General features: G+C 40.4%; 2 protein-coding genes across 3 annotated transcripts in view; one reads left to right on the top strand and one right to left on the bottom strand.

The window, feature by feature from the left end:
• The window catches only part of IQGAP2 (IQ motif containing GTPase activating protein 2), a 137,183-nt gene that overhangs the window by 16,706 nt on the left and 93,100 nt on the right, over window positions 1–27,377 (bottom strand). For both annotated transcript variants that reach the window (XM_026717844.2, XM_026717854.2), the window contains 11 exons: window positions 19,892–19,982; window positions 14,180–14,341; window positions 13,019–13,161; window positions 12,017–12,187; window positions 11,301–11,384; window positions 10,258–10,329; window positions 9,731–9,800; window positions 8,804–9,012; window positions 4,934–5,083; window positions 958–1,121; window positions 352–576 (listed from right to left, as the gene is read on the bottom strand). In XM_026717844.2, the coding sequence (XP_026573629.1) occupies window positions 352–576; window positions 958–1,121; window positions 4,934–5,083; window positions 8,804–9,012; window positions 9,731–9,800; window positions 10,258–10,329; window positions 11,301–11,384; window positions 12,017–12,187; window positions 13,019–13,161; window positions 14,180–14,341; window positions 19,892–19,982 (1,541 nt within the window). The remainder of the gene's footprint in view (window positions 1–351; window positions 577–957; window positions 1,122–4,933; window positions 5,084–8,803; window positions 9,013–9,730; window positions 9,801–10,257; window positions 10,330–11,300; window positions 11,385–12,016; window positions 12,188–13,018; window positions 13,162–14,179; window positions 14,342–19,891; window positions 19,983–27,377) is intronic.
• F2RL2 (coagulation factor II thrombin receptor like 2) lies at window positions 21,513–27,025 on the top strand. Its single transcript, XM_026717868.2, has 2 exons — window positions 21,513–21,721; window positions 25,877–27,025. The coding sequence occupies exons 1-2, from the start codon at window positions 21,658–21,660 to the stop codon at window positions 26,974–26,976; spliced, it is 1,164 nt and encodes a 387-aa protein (XP_026573653.1). The 5' UTR covers window positions 21,513–21,657; the 3' UTR covers window positions 26,977–27,025.

Below are 27,377 nucleotides of genomic sequence, written 5' to 3'. Positions count from 1 at the left end.
GCATTTACTGCAGTGTTTCTCAACTTCGGCAGCTTGAAGATGGGTGGACTTCAATTCCCAGTCAACCTGGTAGGGGAATTCTGGGAGTTGAAGTCAACTTATCTTCAAGCTGCCGAGGTTGGGAAACACTGATTTACTGTGTTTTAATATAATCTTCCCCGCTCTAGGGTTCTTCAAATATATTGGAATTCCATTCACATAATTTCAGTTGTTATGAGTAACCAAGATTTTTTTCCTGTCCCGTTTGTCATCTATTCTGTCAAAATCCTCCTCTTTCACCCCAAATTTTGCAACAGCACCTACAGATACTGAAAAATCAGAATCAGTTTCATCCTTTTGTTGCGTACTGACCTGGCCTCTCCAGTTTGCATTTCCAGCTGATTTACCCATGCTTTGTACACTTCCACGGGACTTGTGTTGATGACTAGGGATTTGTCATCCATTATGTCCTTTACCACTGATGACAATAGCTGTCGCAATGTATTCTGCCCTCGTGCACCTCGATTGAAGCTAACCACCATCTTTATGACAGTAGGATTTCCTGTGACAATGTCCTGAATCTGATCTACTTTAGAACTGCAGTAAAAAAAATTAGCAACATTTATACTTTGACTTCAGACATCAAAACTGCATTTTTGGTACTGTAGTGAGTTTTTTATGAATCACATTTTAGCAAAATTATTCTATTTAATGCAAGAATTAGATGAAGGAACATTTTGAAATATAAATGTAGATCTACTAAAGTAACTCACATCATTTCCGCTGAACCTTACATCCTGATCCTTAAAACTGCTTTAGTGTGATGCAAGCATCCTATGTTGAGCAATGAGAAACAACTTCCTACTTTCCCATTATATGAAAAACCCATTATATTCCCTACACAAGTTTAAAGCATGGTTTTTCTCTATTGTGCCTATCAAACAAATATTAAAAAGTGAAGGGAACCAATATGCATACTTTATTTCTTCTTCTAGAGCCGTTTTAAACAACTTCAGAAGTAAGTATTCTTCTCGTTGATTAGAAGCATAATTGTATAGTGTGAAGATAACTGTATCCATAAATTTAGTGGATTTGTTCTGGGGCATCTGGAAGATGAGCTTTGCCAAATAAGTTGGATTAGTCTGTGTAAAGAAATATTAAGAGTTATTAGAATGAAATATCCACATGTATTTTTCAATTATTGAAAATTCTCTTGCAAAAGTGTTACCATTAGATTAGAAATCAAAATTAATTACATTATTGACATAAAATTGTGTTAAACTAATGCAGCACTTGAGCAGTCTTTTCACTTTGTGTTAGTCCTCGACATACAACCACTTATCTTATAATCATTATACCTTATAATCAGGGGACAAATATTTATTTAATTTATATCCCACCTTTATTTTTACAAATAACTCATGACAATCATATCTAGCACACCTTCCTCCGCCTGTTTTCTCCGCAACAACCCTGAAGTAAGTTGGGCTGAACTTGACTAGGTCGAAGTCATCCACTGGCTTTCATGGCTAGAGCGTGGTTTGAATTCACAACCTCTTGCTTTCTAGCTGGTACTTTAAACACTAGCCCAATGATAGCGAACCTTTTTGTTGTGATGTGCCGAAAGCATGTGTGTGCTGGCATCAACAATGCAATGTACCCTGCCCCCCGTGCATGTACACGGAACACCCCCCTTACCTGCACTGTGCATCCGCGCGCCTCCCAGCTGATTTTTGGTCCGTTTGGGACCTTTTTTGGCCTCCCAGAGGATTGAGGAAAGCCTCTGCAGCCTTTGGAGGCCGAAAAATGGGCCTGGTTTTGTCACTTCTGGAAGGCCCGTTTTTCGGCCTTCCCAAGGCTGCAGAGGCTTTCCTTGAGCCTCTGGGAGGCCGTAAAAGGCCTCAAATTTACCTGCGCAGTGCAGGTAAGTTTGGCTGGGGCTTGCATGCCTGCACACATGGCTATGTGTGCCACCTGTGGCACTCTTGCCATAGGTTCACCATCATGGCACTAGAACAAACCAGATTATGACTACTTCCCAAAGTTATGGTCATTGCAGCACTCCTCATGTGATTAAAATTCAAGCATTTGCCAGCCCACCTGCCTATCTCCATTTTGGCCCCTGCACTCCATAGCCCCTGCTGCCTGAGTTGCCCTTTATAGCTTTTCTGCTCCTGCTGCTAACCAAATATGCCCAGCATGGCCCTTTGGTGAGGCATCTGCTGGCCCCACAAAACTTTCTTTCCAAGGCTGTGCATGATGGTTGGGGAGAATTGAAGGGGAGAGCTGAAGGGGAGACAATCCCTTCCACTAGAAGTACTGAGGCTTGGGTCTGGGAGGGATCAAGTCTGCAATGCCTTGAATTGTGGCATATCCTTGGCTAAAGACTGGTAGAAGTCACTTAACAATGGCAATGGGGAGTTAAGGATTGCCGTCATCAATCAATGCAGTCAGATGATACCACACTTTACAACTGCATCACTTAGTGATGGAAATTCCAGTCCCAATCATGGTTGTAAGTTGATGACTACCTGTGTATCATTGCCAGAACTAAATATAATAACACGTAGATTTGTTACATACATTTCAATAAGAGCAAAACTCTTCAGATACATGATAATATTTATTACCTTAGATTCAGTGTAGATAGTCAAATTTTCTCTTTCACTGCATAAGTAATTAAATCTCTTTTTTTAAAAACATTACTTTTTGACCTTTTCTCAGTCATTGAAAGAAATAACTCTTGCTTGATTAAATATCTGAGTAACCATTGGGGTGGTGTTGGGCGGGGTGGGGTGATGACCCCTTGGCCCTTCAGTGATATGCTATAAGTGGGAAGCACCATGACAAAGAAAAGAAGGTAAGGGCTAGGTCAGGGGTCTGCAACCTTAAACACTCAGAGCCACTTGGTCCCCTTTCCCATGGAAAAAAACCCACTGGGAGCAACACAACTTGGGTGGGCGTGGCCAACTTGATGTTACTCACTCCCACCCACTCACATGATTTAGCCACACCTACCCAGCCACAAAAACCTTCTCTGTGGCTCTATGTCTCTCTCCCCCCTCTGTATCTCCCCTCTCCCCCTCTCTGTATCTCTCCCCCTCTTTTCCCCTCTCTCTGTATCTCTCTACCTCTCTCCTCCCTCTGTATCTCCCCTCTCCCCCTCTCTGTATCTCTCCCCTCTTTTCCCCTCTCTCTGTATCTCTCTCCCTCTCTCTCCCCTCTTCCCCCTCTATCTCTCTGTGTCTCTGTCCCTCTTCCTATCTTCCCCTCCCTCTGTGTGTATCACTCTGTGCGTGTATCACTGTGCATGTGTGTCTCTCTCCCTCCCTCCCTCCTTCTCCTCCTTTTATGTTTTCTTTCTGGAAATCCAATCGCCAGCCATGGCAGAGGCTTCCCTTTGGGCAACCTTTCTCCTCCCCATCCTTCCACTGTGGTGAGACTGAGAGGGTGCGCATGTGCAGGGAGACCCTACTCAAGTGAGCACCAAAGCGCAGCGAAGGTGCGCGGGGGGCGGGGTGGGCACTTGCTTGCGAGTATTAACAGGACGCAGCTTCTCTCCTACAACCAGCGACCCTCCTCTGGTGACCCTCCTCTTGGCTACTCATTTTATTTCTTCCTTTTTGAAATCTGGGTTGGCTGAGGAATGATTGCCAGCCGCGGCAGGGGCTTCCCTCTTTGGCTTGGCCAAGAGGCTCCGGCCAGGTGGTCGCAAGGAGGAGGAGGAGGGTTGCCCGAAGAGAAGCCTCTGCCATGGCTGGTTATCATTCTTCAGCCAGCCCAGATTTGCAGAAAGAACACATGAAATGAATAGCCAAGAGTCCCAAAGAGAGCTTTCTCTCTCTCTCTCTCTCTCTCTCACACACACACACAGAGAGAGAGAGAGAGAGAGAGAGAGAGAGAGAGAGAGAGAGAGAGAGAGAGTGTCAGTCATTGGGGGGACCAGCTGACAAGTGAGTGCTTTCTCTGAGTCTGATCCTCAGGGTGGATGTGCAAGATTTGGTGGGGCCAGCCCCCTTTTCTTGCTGCCCTGAGCTTCTTAAAGCTGTGGCTGGGCACTGCAGGCCCGTCACAATTTCCGACGTCCCCTCTTCCCAGATCCCACTCCCACCCTGCCAGCCCTCGTATTAGCAAGGCCGGCATTGGTTGCACGCCCAGCACCAACAAGGGCCTGGAGGTACGCCCAGCACCAACAAGCAGCAAGAGTGAGGTGCTGGAGAATCAGCCCTGGCCGCTTCTCCATCCCCTGCCGAAACCATTACCTTCTAAGGCCAGGTGAGGGAGGGCAATGGGCTGGGCCAGCCAGTGATGGGACAGGAAGCCACAGCAGAGTGTCCAAAGAGCCACATGTGGCTCAGAGCCATGGGTTGCTGACACCCGGGCTAGGTCAAAAGCTAATTATATATTTACCATGCATTTAATAGTACTCCCATTTGTCAGATTTATGAAAGGATTGCAAGTAGCTATGGAGCCTGAGTTTATGCACCTCTTAAATGCACACGATTCAGATATAACACACTGTTTTTTACTAGAGAAAAAAAGAATGCAGCCTTCACAATATTTTTGTAATAGGTCGTATTTCAATTCTGGATTGATTCTAAAAGCTGCAAGTAAAAGGGAACGATGGCTATACATAGCTGTGTAAGTGAATGTATGTGCATGTGTATTTGAAAATACAAGAATGAGCAGTCTCCAGCACAAGAAAAAAAGAGAAGATGAAACATGTATGAAACAGTTCTATTAAAACAAAGTTTGATTTGCACTGTGTGTGTGTGTGTGTGTGTGTGTGTGTGTGTGTGTGTGTTTAGAGGATTGCACGGTTGGATTACATTATAACGAGGTTTGTTCAAATTGATTTGAATTGGTTTGGCTTCAAAAACTGCAACTGCCATAGCCAATAAAAAGGACATCTATCATCCTCTGCATTATAAATCATCAGTCACTGACTGCGTACCTGAAGAAGATAAAACAAGTGTTGATAGGCTTCCAGTTTTTTCCTCCTCTCTTTGCTCAAGCCTTTGATGCCTTGCTTTTCTCCAGTTACCATCTCTTGCAGCTGGTTTTTGCTTTTTTTGTTCAGCTTCTTGCTATGTGACACAACATCCTGAAAAATGAAAGTCATGCCAACACTTCCAATGTCATTATTTCGTAGAAATTAAAGTTTGCTATTACAATCAAATTCATTTCAATTTAGCATTTTGAGAAAAGTTCATAGTATGGTTATGAGTATCTAATCAATTACAAAAATAAAATCACTATGACAAAAATTTATCTGAAAAATTTACCTGAAAAAGAAGAATTTCAGTGCTTAGACTACTAGAGCATGGCTTGACTCTGAGCCCCAGCAACAGAAATATACTTTTTTATGAGAATTTAAATAAAATTTGGCAAGGGGAAGAGAATAACCCTTGGGTTTTATACTTGAACTTGGTGAGCCCATTTGTAAAGTTAACATATCTTGTAAGTGCAAGTCGACACAAATACTCAATTTAACAAAATGTTACTGTCCCTTACCAGTACTTTGCCATTTTTCCTCCTGTCAGGTTAGCATAGTGGTTCCCAAAGTGGGCAGTACTGTCCCCTGGAGGCGGTGAGATGCCTTGGGGGGGCGCAAAGAGGCAAGGGGGCCAGCAGGGGGGCGCTAAGAGGCGGCAGGGGGGCATTCGAGGCGCTGGCCCTACAGGTTCACTCATTGACTGTAGCATCGCTCTGGAGCCAGCGCCTCCAATGTGGAAGCAGTGGCACGTTACATGCTGCCGCAGCCGCGTTCAACACGCTACCCCCCTGCCACCTCTTAGCACCCCTCTGCTGGCTCCCTTGGGGATGCTAGAGGTGGCAGGCACTGGCCCTGTAGGTTCACCCATTGACTGTAGTAACGCTCCAGAGCCAGCGCCTCCAATGCGGAAGTGGTGGCACGTTATGTGCCGCCGTGACCACGTTTGGTGCACCACCCTGCCACCTCTTAGCATCCCCAAGGGGGCTGGCAGAGGGGTGCTAAGAGGCGGTGGGCGGTGTTCGAGGTGCCAGCCGGCCCTGCAAGTTCACCCATTGAGGTGCCGGCTCCGGAGCGATGCTAGTCAATGGGTGAACCTACAGGGCTGGCCGGTGTCTCAAACGCCCCCCTGCCATCTCTTAGTGTCCCCAAGGGAGGCAGCAGAGGGGCACAAAAAGGCAGCAGGGGGGCGGTGCATCGAATGCGGTTACGGCGGCACTTAACATGCCGGCACTTCCTCATTGGAGGCGCCGGTTCCGGAGTGGTGCTAGTCAATAGGTGAACCTGCACGGCCAGCCGGCGCCTTGAACGCCCCCCTGCTGCCTCTAAGCACCCCTCTGCCGGCCCCCTTGGGGACACTAAGAGGTGGCAGGGGGGCATTCGAGGCACCAGCCCTGCAGGTTCACCCATTGACTGTAGCACCGCTCCGGAGCCCATGCCTCCAATGCAGCAGCACGTTGGGAAAAGCCGCCACTACCGCTTTCCCAAAGTGCCGCTGCTGTCGCATTCTGTCCGTCCATCCATCCAAAAGGTCTGTTTGCCTGCCTGCCTGCCTGCCTACCTACCTACCTGCCTGTCTTTCTACCTACCTACCTACCTATCTGCCTGCCTGCCTCTCTCTCTCTCTCTCCATCCATCCATGTTCGAAGCGCCGGCCCCGCAGGCACATCGGGAAAGTAGACCAAAGCCAGTCTGGGAGGGAGGGAGAGGGAGAGGGAGAGGGAGAGGGAGAGGGAGAGGGAGAGGGAGAGGGAGAGAGAGAGAGAGAGAGAGAGAGAGAGAGAGAGAGAGAGAGCTGATGCATCAGATTGAATGAGGTCAAATTTGAGGCTCTTTCCCACACTGAAACATCTTTGCCAGCACATTGAAACATCTTTGGCTTCTATTAAAGGTTTTGTGGACGAAACATGGTCAAGACTATCAGGAAGCTCTCACACTTTGTTGAGGCTTTAAACAGGATCCACTGGACCAGATCTTCACCCTAAAAAATTACTTTTCCCCAATGTTTTAAAGTGCCAATTCTGAACAAGGCAAAACCAAAATGTACTGGTAAATTACAAGGAGAACACACACACTCCTTTCTAACACTGCTGGAGCAGGTGATTGGACTAGAATAGATACCTCATTATCTTTCCCTCCCTCCCTCCTTCTTTATTTCTTTTTCTTTCTGTCCCTTCCTTCCATCCTCCCTTCTTTGTCTGTCCCTTTTTCTTTCTTTCTCTTTTCTCTTTTCTTCCTCTCTCTCTCTCTCTCTCGTTCTTTTCTCTCTCTCTTTCCCTCTCTCAGGCTCACCCCTTTAGATCAGGGATCACCAAACTTTTGGACCTCAGGGACCACCAAACTCATAATTTTAAATCCCGGAGACCACTAATATGAATTTTGACTGACAATGGCTTTTTGGCATTGGTGGGAGAGAGAAAGAGAGAGATCTGATCCAACCTCTCTCTCTCCCTCTTTCTCTCACACACAGGTAGGGGTGGGAGTTAGACCCCTGATCTAAAGCTGTCAAAACTCCAAAAACAGATCAAGTAGCTCTGGGGAGGCCAGTCATAAATTAGAACACTCGCAAAACAACTGGCCATTAAGTGAGCACCACTTGTATTTGGTTTTCCAGTCACCTGGCCACGCCCACCCAGTCACATGACCAGCAAGCCACACCCTCAAATTAGGCCATGCCCACAGAAATTTGAATCCCACCCCTGGGTGGGGGGCACCGAGGATGAGTTTGTAGCACCAAGGGGGCAGTGGACTTAAAAAGTTTGGGACATTAGCATATTTTCCAATTAACTTCTGGTTTTAGTGTGCTTATTTAAGAAAATTTACAAGATACAATTGAGGCTTTGTGAATAAGCCTGGATGGTGGAAGATGCTTCTCTGCAGTATGCTAGCTTCCAATTGCTTCCAACAATATTTTCGGTTAGAAAATAATGTTAAAAATGTAAAACCTCATGGCAGGAAATTTGGCAGGAACTAAGACAGGTATTCTCAGGCAGACTGGTGAAGCTGAATGTCTATTAAATTCAAATGGTTATAAATTGATGTAATTGATGTGCATTCATTATGTAATCAGGGTAGATATGTAATTTAAGAAATTATGTCAACCATGTCAATTTATATTTCTGCCATTACACTAATAATGTAACTGATACAACTAAATTATGTCAGTTATCTGGATTGCTTCAGAAATTGACTGCAAAGTTAAAACTGACTATTTGGAGTTAAAAGTCCAGACCAAAATTTTGTCCACTGATAGATGCATACAATGAGGCTTTATTCGATAAATATTCTAGATCAATTTAAGACTTGTGGACTTCAACTCCCAGAATTCCTGAGCTAACATGACTGGAGGAGGGATTCTGGGAGTTGAAGTCCACAAGTCTTAAAGCTGTCAAGTTTGAAGACCCCTGTTCTAGATAGTTATTTAAACTCAAATAACATCTCTGTTTTTGTGATTGATCAAGACGAATTGCTGCTCAAGAGGTGCATCTATTCCTGCATCTTTTAACGAAAAAGAACCCAGAAGCAGAGGTAGAAATGTTTCCAGTCTTTCTTACAAATGTATTTATTTCTGGAATTCTTCAGAAAACCAGAGAGATCTCACAACTACCCTTGTCAGGAAATTATTAATCAATATTAATAAGCATAAACAATACATAATAAAAATTATTTCAGAGAATTTTTAATATTCAATCAGAGACTACTTGGTGATATCAAGTCCCAGGCCACAAGTTTACAGGGTAAACGTCAAATAAAAACATGTAATAAAAAGAAGAGAAAAAAAGCAAACCTGATTTTAATTACTACAATTGTAAAAACATTATGTTCACTAACCTGCAAAGTTATTCTGTTTTTAACCAGCAATCCTATTTTAATATCCATTAAGTTCAAATCTTTTTCCATCTGTTGACTAGATCGGATATTGGTGACCACCTCTTCCCTTAGCCTTGTAACTTCTAGCTCTTCTTGGAAATCTAAATCACTCTGATCCATGAGATAAGCAAATTTGCGCAAGACATTCAAAGGAGGATTTGCAGAACTAGCTATAAATGAAGTAAACAAATTAAAAATTACAGCATTTAAAAACCTGGGAAAATAAAACATGTTTTTACTTGGCACCCAAATGATACTAATGTGGGTGCCCCTAACTCAAGTCTCTGTGGGGAGGGAATTACATAAATAGGATGACATCGCAGAAAAAGCTCTTGCCATTGTAGAGGTCTACCTCTTCTCCTTTAGGAGACTTGAGGGAAGGCCTCATTAGATAAGCTTAAGTCTGGGTAGGTACACAGGGAAGAAGATATTCCTTCGGGTAACTTGATCCCTAGGCCATGCTTAAAGATTAAAAACATTGAATAACTGAGTATGAACAACTTTGCAAGGTAGTCTCAGGTAGATTTGGTGTTGGGAAATCAGCTGATGAATAAATGGTGCTCTATGCGCCTCTAGTGATGGTAATGGATCTAGGACCACCCTAAACTATGAACTTGCTTCTTTAGGGCATGTACATACCCCTCCAGGACAGACAAGGCACCATTCAGCTGGAGAAATGCACTATCCATATCGTGTCTGAATCTAAGTTTATCTAAGATGGCCCTTATACAGTCCATTATCCTGATTATGCAGCTTTTAGAACACCAACGTCTTTATCAAGTATTAGATAAAAAGGAAAATTAGAGCTGGAAACATTCATTTTGTTATATACAAGGCATCTAATTCCTTTATATAGTGTATATTCAGAAAATATTATTCAGTACTTACTCAATATTCTGTAATCTTCCCTAGCTTTGTTTGCTTTAAGGAATGCTTGAATTTTCACAATTTCTTCATTCTGAAAAAAAACACCAAACCATAATATATATAGTATGTTTAAAATTGTTACCCAGGAAATGAAATGGCTGCAAATATCTTTCGTAGTTTGTAAATAAGGAGAAACTTTCTGACAGTGAGAACGATCAACAAAACAAAACAAAACAAAAAAGAACAGCTTGCCCTCGGAAGTTGTGGGAGCGCCATCACTTGAGACTTTCAAGAAGAGATTGGACTGCCATAAAATGGTGTAGGGTCTCCCACTTGATCGGGGGGGTTGGACTAGATGTCCTACAAGGTCCCTTCCAACTCTGATTATCTATTAAATCTGTCTGTTATTCTCAGGGTATATTACAGATAGTGTTCATAATAGTGTTATTAATTTTCTCTTTCTTCTGTCCTATGACATAGGGATAATATGAAATTTGTTGTAAGCAATTAACTATTAAACAGGAGAACAAAAGAGAGAAAAATCTTACATGATCTTTGAAATATTGTATCCGTTCTTTGTATGCTCTTCTTGCTAACCACATTTTGACCCATGACTGAATCTAAAAGTTAAAAAATTAAGAAATATTTACATGATCAATATTTAAACATTTTTGTTTTTAGCATATTGTTAGTTTTTATTAGAATCTTATTTTTATTAGTTTGAATAGAATATGCTTATAGTAATTCCCTCAACACTGTGCAACTATTTACAAAGTGTACACTACTATTACTGTTAATCTTCTCATCACTCCTTATCACCCATCCCTTCCCACTTGTGATTGTAGGACTGTAACTTTGTTGCTTGTATCCGTATGATTTATATTGACTGTTTCCTAGTATGATTTGATGGTTGATTGTACCGTATGACTATCATTAAGTGTTGTACGTTATGATTCTTGATTCTTAACAAATGTACCTTTTCTTTATGTATACTGAAGAGTATTTATATCAAAACAAATTCCTTGTGTGTCCAATCACACTTAGCCAATAAAGTATTCTATTCTATTCTATTCTATTCTATTCTATTCTATTCTATTCTATTCTAATTTGTCACATCTGACATTAAGATGTGAACAAGAAATAGCTTCATTGCCCTTAAGCCAGTGCAAGTTTTCTTCTTTCAGCCTCCAAGACCAATAAAACACTTCTGGTTTCAAATCTCAAATGAGGTATCTATAGTTCCATTTGCACAACTGTACAAATTCTCAATGAAAAGCAGTCAGATGACTGGTGTCTACTTTTTTTAAAGTAACTAACAGGAATAATTAAACTTGCTCTTGCCCAATTTGTCCGATCTTTGACATTTCATCAGTAACTTCATCCCATATGCTTCACTGGGCAACTACAAAGGTTTTACAAATACTTGTCACATTTACGATAGATTTTTTTAAAGAAGTAGTTGAAACGATTAAGATGTACATAATTAAAATGTGGGAAATCAGAGAGATTATTAGGCCATAGCCACTGGACAATACAAGAATACATCACCCTGAAGTAGCTTTGTAATTCATTATGTACAAGATATATTTACCTTGGTAATAGAGGCAACATTTCTCTGCAACATTTGAAGTCTTTCCGAATAATTTTTCTTTTGTTTATACCCTTTCCAAAATGCCTGTTTATTTAAAACACAAGATGTATTAGCAATATGGCTAATATCAAATTAATTCCAAACCTTCTCTAAACATAGCAAAGTTGCCATGCTTTCTGTTCTTTTACTTGCAAATTTCAGAATGGACTTTTTTTTCCCCAGATAAAAATCTATATTGTGCTCTTAGGTATACTGAAGTGTGTTCTATTAAAATATGGGAGCAAACATGCTTTCTAATGATCATTTATAGTAAGCTTTATTTTAGTTTTCTACTTCATTATTCCAAATGGAATAAATTGTACAATATTGGCTACTAAAATATATAGTGATTGTTTTTCATTTGCTATTCAATGTACAACATAGAATATATATCACATTGGAAAAACAGTATTTGTTTTTGGCAAGGCAAGTTTAGAGACTAAAGATGGTTGTTAAGTTATGCCTGGTAAAACTACTTTATCATCATAGGCTATATTCCACCCCTGATTTAATTATTAACAGAACTTTAATTGCATCCATTAATTGCACATTTACAAGAAAACCTTATCTGTACTGAGATGTTGGAGTGCTGGAAAACATAAAGAGGAAACCTAGGTGCTGTATTTGTTAATACTCTTCATTAGGTTATTAGTCATCCAATACTAGATGCATTCTACCTGTATTTTTATCACTGATGGCTCCTGGGCTTGGAGGTATGCCTTTCTTTCTTTATATTTTTTCCTGACTAAAAATCCTCTTGCTTTAGCTTGCAGTTGAATGATCAGGTCCTCGTTTGCAAACCATAGTTGTTCTCTGTTATAATTTGATGTGATCTCACTGACAATTTTCTACAAGAAAAATAAATGTTAAGGAGACAGCCAAAACTCAAGAAACTCAGTAAAATTCATATTTTTTAGCAATTAACTACACGATACTTTCCACCCAAACTGACCAAATTTATATAGACTATATTTTAGTCTATTTTTTAGCTTCTTCTCTGGAATATTTTTCAAAATAAGCATTTCTGAATATTAAACCGAAACAGTTAAACATGAAAATGAATTATTTTCATTTTCATCTTTGTAATCTACAGTAATTGACTGATTGACTAACTGATTATATTTATATTCTGTTTTTCATTCAGAGGCTCAAGGTGATGTACTTAGCATTCCTTCCTCCTCTTTTTTCCTACACCAAAAATCCTATGGTTGGATGGTCTGACACTGAATCATCAACCTGAAGTACAAAAACCAAATGAGTTTCTGAAGGTATTAGAACTTGAGTCACCCCATTGCTATACCAACAACCACTGCATCACACTGGCGCTCTTTTTTTCCTGTGGATGCCTATGGCAGTAACAACAGAATTTCTTACTATTTAATAATTATTCACAAAATATAACATGCACCAATAAGATTTAATATAGTAATAAAATAGATTATTGGATTATTAGATTAATCCAATATTAATCTAATTATTAGATAATTGGAATAATAGATTATTGGATTATTTCAAATCCAATGGAAACTGCAAACAAATAATATACTAATACATCATTCTATTTGTACTGCATTTCATTTTTTGATCATTCCTGTATTTGCCCCCCGTCGTCCCCCCCCCCAAAACACAAAACCCTCCACTTCTTATCCCTAGTAACTATTGTTTCTACAACATCTTACCTGAATCTCTTCCCCATTGAGCCAGGATGTTTTGGGAGTAATTCCTTCAGGAGGAGTACATGTACCCTCTCCACTTTCTTCATTGAAATAATAATCATAACTACCTTGAATTAAAAATTTAATCCATGGGCCTTCATCAGGTTCTAAACATGTTAAAAGCAATATTTTATTGGTTCCATGTTGTTGAACACATAAATATATTTTAAGTCTATCTTATACTTTAAGGAAAATACACAATATATAAAATATTTTTCTACAAATTGATAAGACAGAACGAAGAATTGGATCTCTCTTTAGAAAAATTGGGAGTAGGGTCCCTGTTTCCAATGGTATGTTACAAAGCTTCCACAAATGACTTTTGAGGGAAGAGATAAATGTACAAAGCATCAATAGGGGCTTTTTATTACCATCCAGTAGCAAAACTAGTAAGACATTTCTGTGTATGTATTTTGCATGGATACATGCCTATTCTTTCTGTAATTCTTTCTGCAAGTGCAAAAGAATTTACCTCAAGGTCACTAAACACATTCCACATAGTCTCACATACTTTGAGAGTTGAGTTGCTTTGAAATAAGAGCTGGTTTGTATTACTGCTTTCTACTACTTGTCCCTGAAGTTTCAGGGGAAGTAAACCAGTCACAGAAAACACCGGATGTTGGGATTGGTGACTCACTGATTGATACAATAATAAAGTTCCTGTTTAAACAGCAAGAAAAGTTTCTCCACCATAGGGTCATCATTCAAATACTCCACACAGAAAGCATGTAAACATGCAATTTGTGGGCAATAACAGAGAAATGAAAATTGGTAGGAACAAATATATTATAGAATACAAAGCCAGAGTGAGCCTTTCTGAAAGATAGTTCAGATGAAACAGCTTCAGAGGTATGTAAAAAAATCTCTTTAATTTTCAGTTAAATCGGGACTTTAAAGGAACAAATTATGTAAAATTACCATTTGGCACTCATTAAATCAAAGCATCCAGAAAAGCTTCAATAAATATTTTGAGTCACACTCCTGGCCTCGACTTGTTTCAAGGCCAGCAAATACATGATCTATCTTCAACACATGTTTAATGAAATATTTAAAGAAGTACAGCTGGAGTACCTCAGGAACATTATATATTTCCTATGCCGTGTAAAATGGCACAAACAACAATACCTTTGGTTTTTAAATTCTTAGCTTCCTGCAAACGTTCATAGTAGATTTCAGCACATTCTGGAACAGCTTTCAGATTGAAATTACGTGACTGTAAAATTGTGACGATTGATGCAGAATCACCTTTTTCTAAACACTGATTTATCATACATATTCCAATAGCCACTATGGAGTAGAATCAATGAAGTATTAGTATCATACATTTCCCATGATATCTTACATAAAGAATAGACAATCTGCATTTTTTTTGCTTTCTGCACTCCCTCACCCTCCATATTAAAGGTTGTCTGTTGTTTTTTTTTTTTAAGAGAGAATCAATAATACTAACTTATAAGTAGTCCTTGGTTTACAGTGGCAATTGGGATCAAAATTCCATTGCTAAGCAATGCAGTTGTAAAGGGCTTTGGCAATTCCTGCGGTCACTGTTGTCATTGTTAAATGAACCCTATGGGTGTTAGGAGAGGCAACTTTCTGCTGACTACCCACAACTAAAGTCAGTAGGGAAAATGGTAGAAAGTTGAAAGTCCCAAGCTCAAAGACAGGTAAGTGGTTGTTGCCAGGTGGAGGAGGGAGCAAGGGACTGCATAGCAGTGTGAGAGGAAGGCCAGGAAGGGTAAGAGGGGTGTGTGGCATGGCAAGGGTTGAAAAGAATGCACAAGGCCAACATTATAGATTAATATAGGATGGTGGTACAGTTGACTTTCTACTCCAATTCATGTTAACCAACAAGAAGGTTTAAATTTGCACATTAGTTTCCAAGACTAATTTGATTTTATTACAAATCTAACTTGAACTAATAAAATTAAATGGGAGCATGTTTTGTGCATGAATATGTACATATGTATAGGAATGTATTAAAGATCTTTGGCCAAATTTATAGTCTAAACCAGGGGTTGCCACCTTTGGACCTCAGGGACCACCAAACTCATAATTTTAGATCCCAGGGACCACTAACCGGTTCTGTGGGTGTGGCCTAATTTGTGGGTGTGCCTTGGTGGTCATGTGACTGGCTGGGCATGGCACGTATGTAAATTATAAATATTTATATAAATATTGAATTTTTTATAAAAAAGAGCAACTTTTACCCAAAATCAGGCAAAGCAGGCAGGCAGATTGAGTTGCTCACAGAATCACAGATTCATTCAGAGATCTATCTATCTGCCATTGGCTAGCTCAGTCTGTCACCTCAAATTTCCTTGCAAGCAAACTCATAAAATTAACTCACAACACACCATGCATGTAAATATTGAATTTTTTATAAAAAAGAGCAACTTTTACCCAAAATCAGGCAAAGCAGGCAAATTGAGTTGCTCACAGAATCATTCAGTGATCTATCTGCCATTGGCTAGCTCAGTCTGTCACCTCAAATTTACTTGCAAGCAAACTCACAAAATTAACTCACAACACACCATGCATGTAAATATTGATTTTTTTTATAAAAAAGAGCAACTTTTACCCAAAATCAGGCAAAGCAGGCAAATTGAGTTGCTCACAGAATCATTCAGTGATCTATCTGCCATTGGCTAGCTCAGTCTGTCACCTCAAATTTACTTGCAAGCAAACTCACAAAATTAACTCACAACACACCATGCATGTAAATATTGATTTTTTTTATAAAAAAGAGCAACTTTTACCCAAAATCAGGCAAAGCAGGCAAATTGAGTTGCTCACAGAATCATTCAGTGATCTATCTGCCATCGGCTAGCTCAGTCTCTCAAATTTGCTTGACGTGAGTCTGCATGAATTTGCTTGCAAGCAAACCTTCAGTCCTAAGGGAGGTTCAGCTGTGCTGAGCCGAAGATCTAAAGACTAGCTAGAAAGCAAGAAATCCAGCCATTTCCTGCTTCCTAGCTAATCTAAATCTCCCAGCACAGGAGAACAGAGGATGGTCGGAAAACGGAAAAATAGCAATTTAGCAGGCAAGTTTACCAGGTAAGGAGTGAGTGGGCGGGGAGGGTTCCCACGTGCCACGTGGGCGGTGCAGCCTTGTGTTTCTGCACAGCCTGGATTAATTGCTTTGGAGGGGTGCTCTGGGGGTGAGATTTCTCTGTGGCCCACCAAAAAATTTTCACGGACCACCAGTGGGCCAGGGCCCACCGGTTGGCAACCGCTGGTATAAACTAGGGATATGCAAGGCAAAGACATGGGTTGTGACAAAAGCTATATTTACCTTACTTTAATATACATTATAATTAAATATAGTTAGTGCAATTACTTTCCAAGTATTTAATTGTTCTGCCCTTCTGTCACATTAAACATTCATTACAATTCATAGTAACTATTGAAAGGGTTCTAGGGAATACATCCACGATTTTCAAATGATTACGTGCAGTCCTGTGCCCTTAAGTTTGACATTTCTGATCTACACATTTAGAAACACCATATGGTACACAGCCTCTCTTGAACTCATTCCAGGATGTAGGTAATAAAGCAGTATTTATTATTCCTTCACGCACTGAAAAGAGAATTAATCAAGCTCAGGGATTCTCTCCAGATTCTTCCCAGATGTGCTGGTTTTCTAGGTGAAGCAATAATTGTCAAGAGGAGGGAGGAAGTTGGAACCTTGAAATTCCTTATTCTTGTGTTCTAAAGTAATATATGTTAACAGAGAAGGCTCTACTGCTTGCTTTAGCTCAAGAGTTTCTCATCTTAAATTTGAGAGACTCAAATTTTGGCAACTTATTTTTCATTTTTAATGTTGGGTTTGATATTTGTTCTTTTCCCTCCCCAATCAAGAAATCCTATTAATTTCTGACAAGCATTTTATATAATTGCATAAAGATTGAGATACAAAGTATTTTCAGGCTGTTTACATTCCAGGATGTAACATCTTAGGAGTGTATTTGCTTGGAGCATTGGGAACAAAGCTCCCAAAGAATATAAATATTTAGTTTCAAAAGTCCATGTTTCATTTTTCAGCAAAAAACAGAGGAACCAATTGCTACCTTAACATATTACAAATAGTATCTGTATCTTTACTGCTTATCATTATGACACCCTTTCACCTTTTACACATAGAACAGGGGTGTTAAGCTCAAGGCCCACGGGCCGGATCTGGCCTATGGAGTGTTTAGATCTGGCCTGTGTGGCCGCCCCTGGAAACAGCAAAGGTCCAACCTGTGGTGCCTCTGCCACTGAAAATGGAGTTGCTGGCAGAGGGCTGCAGGAGGCTGCCAAAGCCAAAAATGGAGCTTGTGGGAGCCGTGTGTGCCCCCCCAGCTCCATTTTCATGGGCAGAGGGCTGCAGGAGATTGCCACAGCAAAAAAACAGACTCGGGAGGGCCACACGCTCCCCCCAAGCTCCATTTTTGCTGACAGAGGGCTGCAGGAGGCCATCACAGCCAAAAATGGAGCTTGTGAGTGTTGCTTGCACCCCTCCCAAGCTCCATTTTTGCTGGCAGAATGCTAGCAAAACAAACTACTAGCAAAAGTGGCATTTGATCACAAGGCAAGCAGGTATCGAGAAATGTTTCCCCTTTTGTATTTGAGCATCCAAGAAGGGACAGGAAAGGAGAAAGGGAAGGAGGAAAGACCAAGAAGGAAAGACAGAAAAGAACAAGGAAAGAAAAAGAAGGAAAGGAAGAATAAAGAATGAAGAGGGAAGGAAAAAGAAGAAAAGAAAAAGGAAGGAAGATTATAATGAGAGGGAGGGAGGGTCTAAGGGAAATCCTGCCTTAGCACTTGGCCACCAGCAGCCCTGCTGCCCTTTCTCCATCCCCTTTTCTCTTCCTCTTGACCTCTCCTGGCGGTCTCTCATCCTATCGCTGAGAATGCTTTGGTTACAAAGCCAGGTCTCCTTGCATGGAGAGGGAGTGTGCCTCCCTATGACCCACATACTTCGCCCTCCCATACACACTATGAGCAACTTGGGCAAGGAGAGCAAGAACTGCAGCAGCAGTCTCGAGGAGGAATTAAGCACAGCCAGGCACCCTGGACTTTAGATCCTGGTGCGCTGAGAACTCGTCAGCTGGGCTGGGCAATTGCCCTCCACTGCCTAGGGCTCTAGATAGCCTGCGCCACCATCTGGAGATCCTCCGTGTGGTCTGAGAGGGACGGCGAGGCTCTACTGGAGGACAAGAGTTTGGCCCTCTCCCTGGTCTCGCCTTCATCCGCAGGAGACAATGGTTCCCTCCCAGCCCTGCCCACAGGTGCCCCCAACATGAGTGACATCAAGCTGGCCATGACACTCTGGCCACACTCCCTGAGGTCAAACACAACCCTCATCGAGTTTGACACCCCTGACACAGAATATGGATCTATCTGCCACCACCACATGTAAATTGGCATATTTTAAAAATACAAATTACTTAAAGTCTTTTTTTTTCCCCCAATATGTTGAATGCACCCAATACCAGTGCCTTCCATATCTAGGTTGTAACAATCTAGACAAGCACTGGGAAAAGGCAGAGATAAGAGAATTGTACCTCTTGGCCAACATCAAATTATCATTTGGATTTTTGTAGCCCAGATGCAGTCCACCTAACAGTTTGCAATTCTCATATTGTGATATGTTTTAAAGCCATTTTATGAAATTATCATAGCAAATATTTTTATCTATATTATTTCAGATAATCGATTAATTCACTTACAAATAAAAGGTAGTTTCCTGCAATATATGCAGTACTGTAATGAACTGAATGACACCAATGCCAAGTGTAATAATCATTTTAATTAATGCTGAGCATGATTCATAACAGGCATTTACCAGTTTAATAGGGAACTGTAATGTACTCTACATACTCAGCAGGTTCCCAGCAAAACATCTGTTTTTGTTCAGCTCTCATTGATCAGTAATATATTTGGCACCTTAAAGACCAATTTTTAGTTCCTTTTCATCTATTTAATACTGTTTTCTAAAGATCTATTCGCTTAGGGCTATCAAATCTGGACTGCAAAATCCTGAAGAAACTAGATCATGGGTGTCAAACTCAATTTCATTGAGGGCTGAAGCAGGGTTGTGTTTGATTCCCGGGGGGGGGATGGCCAGGTCAACATCACTCGTGTTGGGGTACCTGTGGCCCGAGTGCTCCACCAGCAAAAATGGGTCCCCTCTGTTTTCAGCTGTGACGGCCTCCTGCAACCCCCTGCTAGTGAAAATGGAGCTGCATGCAGCTCTCCCGAGTTCCATTTTTGCTGGCAGAGGCACCGTGGGCCAGTCCTTTGCTGTTTCCAGGGCAGCCCCATGGGCCAGATCTAAGCACCCCATGGGCCTTGAGTTTGACACCCCTGAACTAGATAATAGCAAAAAAAATAAATCAGTTTTTTGTATCTTTTTGTTCTCATCTGATATTTATCCAGATTTATGCAGCCTTGAAATAATAACCATTCAGTTAATCCAGCTTCCTGTTCCTAAAGTGGCCAAATAGATGTGTATGAGAAATCCTTAAGTTTAAAATTCAAAATGATCTTTCCACACACGTTCTGAGAATCACGCATAGCTTGTAGGGTGTATATAGCCATAATGACTAATAGTCACCGATTGCCAAATTCTCAAATTCAGGAGGTCACTGAAGTGAAATTGTGAAATCATTTTAGAAGCTCACATCTGTTGCAAGATGTTGCAAATTAAGTACTATTCTTTCATACAATCAAGTTATCAAAAATATGTTCCAAGGTAGAAGATTAATTTGAGAATGCATGCTGTGGTCAATAATAAATCTAGTAGTGACTGCAAAAGAAGTAGGGCTTAATATAATGATTGAAATGAGTCCTCACATTTTGATGCCTCTTCCAAGTTTCGGTTAGCATCATCAATTCCTTTCTGTATTTCATCTAGCCAAAGCATGGATGAATTATCATGAGATTCCTGGTTAAAACAAAGATAAAACTGAACATTACTATTTCTGAAAACTTAACTTGATCAACCAAAATATCCCAAGCTATTCTAAAAAGGGACTACTGGTATGAATTTATCTGAAAATTAAAGGCCTGATAAGAACTGGTTGCAAAGGGAAGCCTTCTTTCCCTTTCCTTCCCAGAATACCTATTAATTCTCAACACAACTTACCTTGAATTATCTCTATTGTATAGAATGTCTAGAACAATGTCTGTGCTTTCAGTTCATGTAAGTCACACTATCATTACTGTATCAGATAAGAGGTATTAGTCTGATGTATGAATACTTTATTCTTAAAACCATGATTGAGAATCATGTTCAGTTTCTATATACTAATTTTCTATTTATATATTTGAACTTACATAAAACATGGATTGTGTGGTACTATAATAATTAAAACAGCAGGCATGTGTATTTAAAATGTATTCCCAGTGAAAAACATCAGAATGATACACACATGAAACTGAATCAAATACCATAGGAAAAGTTTGAATGTAGCTTCAAGATTCTTGAAAGGATCAATAAGTAAGACAGTGTAGCTCAGGATTGAAATGAGGGATCCATGGTAGTCTCTGAGCTTGGTTCCTTGTAGACATTTCATTAACCAAACTAGATAACATCATCAGGGCTACTAATTAGGTAATGAAACATCTACAAGAAAACAACCAAGCTCGGAAAGCTCTAAGGACTCCTCATTCTTGAATGGAAGCAGCTAAGTAAAGTAGCCATATTCAGCCCTGACAAAAACAGCACACGAAGTTAAGCAAGGAGTATGAAAAAGGCAGGACAAGCCCACAGAAATTCGAGGTACCAGGAAGACTCCAAAATTAAGGCAAATTTGGGATAAAGTCAGAAATCTCCCAAATGGAAGACCAGTTGCATCTCTTTCTTTTTGGAGAGTATTTTATATACACCAGCTCCTAGACTGGAATATAGCTCCATGGCTACGCATGTGACCAATGGATGCATCTACAGTTCAAAGAAGCAGGCATCCTCTTTTAATAGTCTGTTCCTCCTTTGTGCCAAGAACAAATGCCTTATTCAAATGCTATAAAGTTATTTTTACAATCCATTTGATTCTGCAGTTCATTTTGCCAGACATATCGAATTTTGTTAAAATGTATTGTCTGCTTGCTAGATAATGCTACATGATGCTATGACTTCTCTTTCCAGTTGTAAATTAGAGTTACCAAATCAGGTTACCAAATATGGACTGTAAAAATCCGGTCAACCACTAAAGGAGAGCAGAAGGTTTTGTATGTTTTTGCCCTTCATGTCTGGTAACTCTATGTTCCAATGAAAATATAAGGAGACACTGTAAAATGTAAACAAATGTTTTCACATTCAGTCACTATTTGTACACAATAATTATTTCACTCTCTACTAATAGTACTTCAAGAGTTAATTCTTGTCTGTGTTGATTGGAAGTTTAAGCAGTCACGCCCACTTCTGCATTCTGATGCATCATACCTTCTCACTACAAGAAAAAGGACAAATCAGCTATTTTCTACAAAATTGCTACATTGAGGATGAGTTCAGTAAACAGATTTGATGCTCTGAGCTCTTTTCACTAAAATGGGGATTAAGCAAGACTCTACAAGTTAAAATGTCTATTGTAGAAAATTAAGAATTGATCACAGCTACGATGAAAACTTGGCTCCTCTTGACAACTGGATTGTTCTATCTGTCCTCCTGTTTATGCCAGAAAGGTAGGATATCTGTGTTTTTGTGTGTCAGTAACTTGTCCCTTTTAATTTTGTTAGCAACTGTTAGCTGCTACTGAGAGAAAACAAGCATGCAGGCTCAAATAGATTATTAAAAAGGTCTCAAATCAGATGGGTTTCCCTTTCAAATTGTTTTTTCATTCCTGAGACTTGGATAGAAAGCAATATTGCATTACCATTTAGTGATATGTCCTATTACACATGGATTAACAATCACTTAAAAGTAAATACTCTCAGAAAGAAGAAAAAAACATACCTTTGTTCTTAAGCACTTCAGCTATTTATTAAGTAAATATAGTTCTGAATAGTTTTTTTTTAATCCTTACATCCATTTGAGAAGCACTCTATTACACAGGGGTGAGCAATCTTTCTTTCTTATAAAGGACTACATTCCCTCTGGAATACAGGTAGTCTTCAACTTACCATAGTTCATTCAGTGACCGTTCAAAGTTACAATGACACTGAAAAAAGTGACTTATGACTGTTTTTCACATTTATGATCATTGCAACATCCCTACGATCACATGATCAAACTTCAGATGTTTGGCAACTGACTCATATTATTTATTTATTTATTTATTTATTTATTTATTTATTTATTTATTTATTTATTTATTTATTATTTTGTGAAGCAATTATAACAGGTATAAGTATAAACATAGTTATGAATACATGAAATGGATACAATAAAAAGAAACAACAGGACAGGGATGGTAGGCACGTTGGTGCACTTATGCACGCCCCCTACAGACCTCTTAGGAAAGGGGTGAGGTCAACAGTAGACAGTCTAAGGTTAAAGTTTTTGGGGTTTGGGGAAGAAACCACAGAATCAGGTAGAGTATTCCAGACATTGACCACTCTGTTGCTGAAGTCATATTTCCTCCAGTCAAGTTTGGTGCGGTTTACCTTGAGTTTGTATCTATTGAGTTTGTATCTATTGTATTGTTATGATTGAAGCTGAAGTATTCATTGACAGGTAGGACCTTGCAATATATAATTTTATATACTATATACTTAGATAGGACCGAAGGCAGCTACTTCTAGGTTTTCTAGGTCTAGAATTTCAAGTCTGGTGGCCTAAGGTATTCTGCAATGAGTAGAGGAGTAGAGAACTCTTCTTGTGAAATATTTCTGGACTTTCTCAACTGTATTAATATCAGATATGTAATGCAGGTTCCAGACTGATGAGCTGTATTCAAGTATTGGTCTAGCAAATGTTTTGTATGCTCTAGTTAGTAGCGTGATATTACCACAGAAAAAGCTATGCAGGATTAGGTTAACAACTCTTAATACCTTTTTGACTATGTAGTTACAGTGGGCTCTAGCACTTAGGTCATTAGAGATGAGTACTCCAAGGTCCTTGACAGAGTTTGGGACTCATCAACAAGGTTTGACTATTCAGCTTGTATTTTATTTTCTGATTTTTTTTGCCATATTTAAAACACTTGCAGTGTCCTGAGGTCATGTGATCATTTTTTGTAAACTTCTGGCAAGCAAAGTCGATGAAAAAGCCAGATTCACTTAATTACCGTATATACTTGAGTATAAGCCGAGTTTTTCAGCACATTTTTTGTGCTGAAAAAAAACCCCTCGGCTTATACTCGAGTAAGATTCCCTCTGAAAAAAAAATGGTGTGGAGCTCCGGAGCTGGGCAGCCGCTTCCCTGCTTCCGTGTTTCCTTTGCAACTTGTAACCATGGGGGTAATCGGAAGCAGAAAAGTTATTGCATGAGGATATATTGTTTTTTCTTTTTTTAACTGTTTTTAAGGAGGGGGAAAGACCCACCGTCATGTGAGAATGCTCAGACACGAAATCTATCCGCCTGAAAATAAGTGTGTGTGTGGGGATTTTAACAGAGGGAAGACATAGGGAGAAGGCAGAAGCGACGGAAGATCCTTCAGGGGAAACTGAGGGGGAGACTCACCCTTGGTCCAGATGAGCCCCCTTCCCCGCCCCTAAGGAAGCAGAGGCAGCCAGCAAGGGCAGGCAAGCCCCGCCTCGCGGACTCCGTCCGTCTCGCTCCCACCCAAAGCCACGAAATCCCCCAATCACACAGCCCAGAATCGCCCTCCCCTCGGGGCAGCAATGGCGCCCGGTGTTTCCTGAGACAAGAAGCTCCGCCGTGCAATGAAAGCGCCCTGGCTCTAGGCTCAGAAAACAACACGAGCCGAGGTGGCTTCGTTTCCTCAGCCCCAGCTGCTTTCAGTCCGCTCGGGAGGAGGAGAAGGTGGTGGTGGCGGCGGCGGCTCGCATTGTTTTCTTAGCTCTAGGCTCGCAGGCTCAGAAAACAATGCGAGCCGCCGCTGCCACCTCCTCCTCCCAAGCGGACTGAAAGCAGCTGGGGCTGAGGAAACGAAGCCGAGTGGAGCCGAAGCCACACCTAGAGCTCAGAAAACAACGCGAGCCGCCGCCACCACCTCCTCCTCCTCCTCCCGAGCGGACTGAAAGCAGCTGGGGCTGAGGAAACGAAGCCGAGCGGAGCCGAAGCCACGCCTAGAGCTCAGAAAGCAACGCGAGCCACTGCCACCACATCCTCCTCCTCCTCCCGAGCGGACTGAAAGCAGCTGGGGCTGAGGAAACGAAGCCAGCTCGGCTCGCGTTGTTTTCTGAGCCTAGAGCCAGGGTGCTTTCATTGCACAGCGGAGCTTCTTGTCTCAGGAAACACCAGGCGTCGTTGCTGCCCTGAGGGGAGGGTGATTCTGGGCTGCGCAATTGGGGGACTTCGTGGCTTTGGGTGGGTGGGTGGGTGGGTGGGAGCGAGGACGGACAGAGTCCGTGAAGCGGGGCTTGCCTGCCCTTGCTGGCTGCCTCTGCTTCCTTAGGGGCAGGGAAGGGGGCTTATCTGGACCAAGGGTGTCTCCCCCTCAGTTTTCCCTGAAGGATCTTCCGTTGCTTTTGCCTTCTCCTTATGTCTTCCCTCTGTTAAAATCCCCCCCCCCCCACACACATACACTTATTTTCAGGCGGATAGATTTCGTGTCTGAGCATTCTCACATGACGGTGGGTCTTCCCCCCCCAAAAAAACAGTTAAAAAAAGAAAAAAACAATATATCCTCATGCAAGAACTTTTCTGCTTCCGATTACCCACATGCTTACAAGTTGCAAAGGAAACACGGAAGCAGGGAAGCGGCTGCCCAGCTCCGGAGCTCCACACCATTTTTCTTTCAGAGGGAATCTCACCCGAGTATAAGCTGAGGTGGTTTTTTTCAGCACAAAAAATGTGCTGAAAAACTCGGCTTATACTCGAGTCAATAAGTTTTCCCAGTTTTTTGTGGCAAAATTAGGTGCCTCAGCTTATATTCGGGTCAACTTATACTTGAGTATATACGGTATGTTACAAACTTAATAGCTTCCCTTAACAAATGTTCCAAGAAAAGTCCAAGAAAAGCCATAAAATGGACTAAAAGTCACTTAACAACTGTCTCACTTAGCAACATAAATTCTTGTCTCAATTATGGTCATAAATCAAGAACTACCTTTAATCCATTGAGAACTGCAGGACTTTTAAGGAGAAAATTGTTATTTTCCTCCCTCTACCGCCTTAATGTCTTTTTTTTCCACTAAGAATGTTCCCGTTCCAGACTAGCAGACTTAAAGAAGGGGCAAATAACTTTTACAATGGCCTGCAAGGTCTTGACTAGAACTTTTGAAACCTGGCTGAGAGCTGTAGATTGTGCTTTTTTGCTATACACGATAGATAGGTAGACAGATAGGTAGACAGACAGTCTGTTGTCCCATCAATTTCAAATTAACAGATTTTACTGAAAGGCATAAGCGTTCTGAACTTCAGCAAGTTACTTATTCTTGCTATATTATAGGTAGTATAAATCATGATCTGATATGAACTTCTGGAGGAAAGAGCAAAACTTTCTAACATCTTAATTATCACTTGAATAGTCTAAAGTTGTAATCCTAAACACAACTAATTTTACACCCCAACATAATACAGAACAAACAAAGCTTATTTGATAAACAGGGTACTTTTCAACTCCTCTATTTTCATTCTTAAACTAACTTAAAAATGTCATGCTCTTGTTAATACTTGTGGAATAAATCTGCTTCATGGAGAATTTTTTTTAAAAAAATCACTGCTTATTTCTGTTGTACGGTTTACATTTTCATTTTTTTCCCAATTTTTAGAAAACAAGTGTGGCAACAGCAGCTTGAACTTTCAATATGATAGATTACACCCCATTAAGACTTTCTATGGCACTCCGCAAGACATGTATGAGCCAATACCTATTTCCACCTTAAATGGACTGACAAAGCCCAATCACAAAAAAGAAAAGTGTCCTATGGAAATATCCAACAACTCATCATTGAAAGTAAATAATATCACCATGGAGTACCTTACTAACTCACTGAGTGTGAAGATGCTACCAGCTATATACATTGCTGTTGTCTTAATTGGAGTACCAGCCAATGTCGTAACACTGTGGATGCTGTTTTTCAGAATCAGATCAGTCCGTACTGCCATATTCTACACAAATTTGGCTATTTCAGATTTCCTTTTCTGTATAATGCTGCCATTCAGAATTGCATACCACCTAAATGGCAATAACTGGATATTTGGAGAAGCAATGTGTCGAATCATGACTGCCGTCTTCTATGGGAATACGTACTGCTCCACCCTGCTTCTCACTGGTATCAGCATCAGCCGTTACATGGCCATTGTTCACCCGTTTACCTTCAGGACTCTATCTAAAAAGTTCTTAGCTACTTTAACTTGTGGTATGGTGTGGACGGTTGTTTTTTTATATATGCTGCCTTTGATAATCACGAAACAAAGCTATCATCTGGACCAGCTAAACATCATTACCTGCCACGACGTTTTTAACGTTTGTGAAACTATGCTCCCTTTCCAACACTATTATTTTATTTTCCTTGCAGTATTTGGATTTATGATTCCACTGTGCATTGTTATTTTTTGTTACATTTCCATTATTCAAACACTCAAGGCTTATGAACAAAAGTGGTTCTGGTACATCAAAGTTAGTCTTCTTGTCCTCAGCATTTTTGCTATTTGTTATACTCCCAGCAATGTTATACTGATTGCTCATCATCTGAATTATTATTACAGTTCTAAAGATAATTTGTATTTCTTTTATTTGATTGCTTTATGTCTAAGCAGCCTAAATAGTTGTCTTGATCCTTTCCTTTATTTCCTGATGTCCAAAGTCAATGACAACACCAAGACCTATCTCACCATGGTTAAAATAGCTCAGGAAGGAAAAACATAACACGTTTCTCCTGTGATATTTGAAAAAGTTACAGATACATACATTTTTTTTACAAAATTACCTATTTAAGACTTCTATTTTTATAATATCAAACATCAAATTATATCCAAATACTAAAGCTATTCGTATTTATACCATTCAGGATAATGTTTCATTAACAGGGTTAAAAGTTACACTTTCAGTTTGGTTTGATTGTGTTTTGGTTGTAGCATATCTTCATAATTGACAACAAAAAATAAATAATCCTGGACTTTTTCTGCAGCAATGAGTGATTCTTTAAATTTAAGCAATGTTATTATTTCTAACAAATCTCAAAAAATAATTTATATTATGATTTAATGTTTACTTTTAATGATTACTTGGCCAAATTTGAATGCTATTAATTATCAGATTAATTAATG

This window comes from Pseudonaja textilis, chromosome 2 (genome assembly GCF_049901715.1).
Source record: "Pseudonaja textilis isolate UNSWEBS1 chromosome 2, rPseTex1.2, whole genome shotgun sequence".
NCBI lineage: Eukaryota > Metazoa > Chordata > Lepidosauria > Squamata > Elapidae > Pseudonaja > Pseudonaja textilis.
Note: the sequence above shows the minus strand (reverse complement) of the source record. Positions and strands in the feature narration are given on the sequence as shown.

Excerpts from the sequence above, each read along its gene's own strand:
- F2RL2 (XM_026717868.2), top strand. The coding sequence starts at position 21,658 with ATGAAAACTTGGCTCCTCTTGACAACTGGATTGTTCTATCTGTCCTCC. Across the intron at positions 21,722-25,876 it reads CTCCTGTTTATGCCAGAAAG|AAAACAAGTGTGGCAACAGC; the intron begins GTAGGATATCTG and ends CCCAATTTTTAG.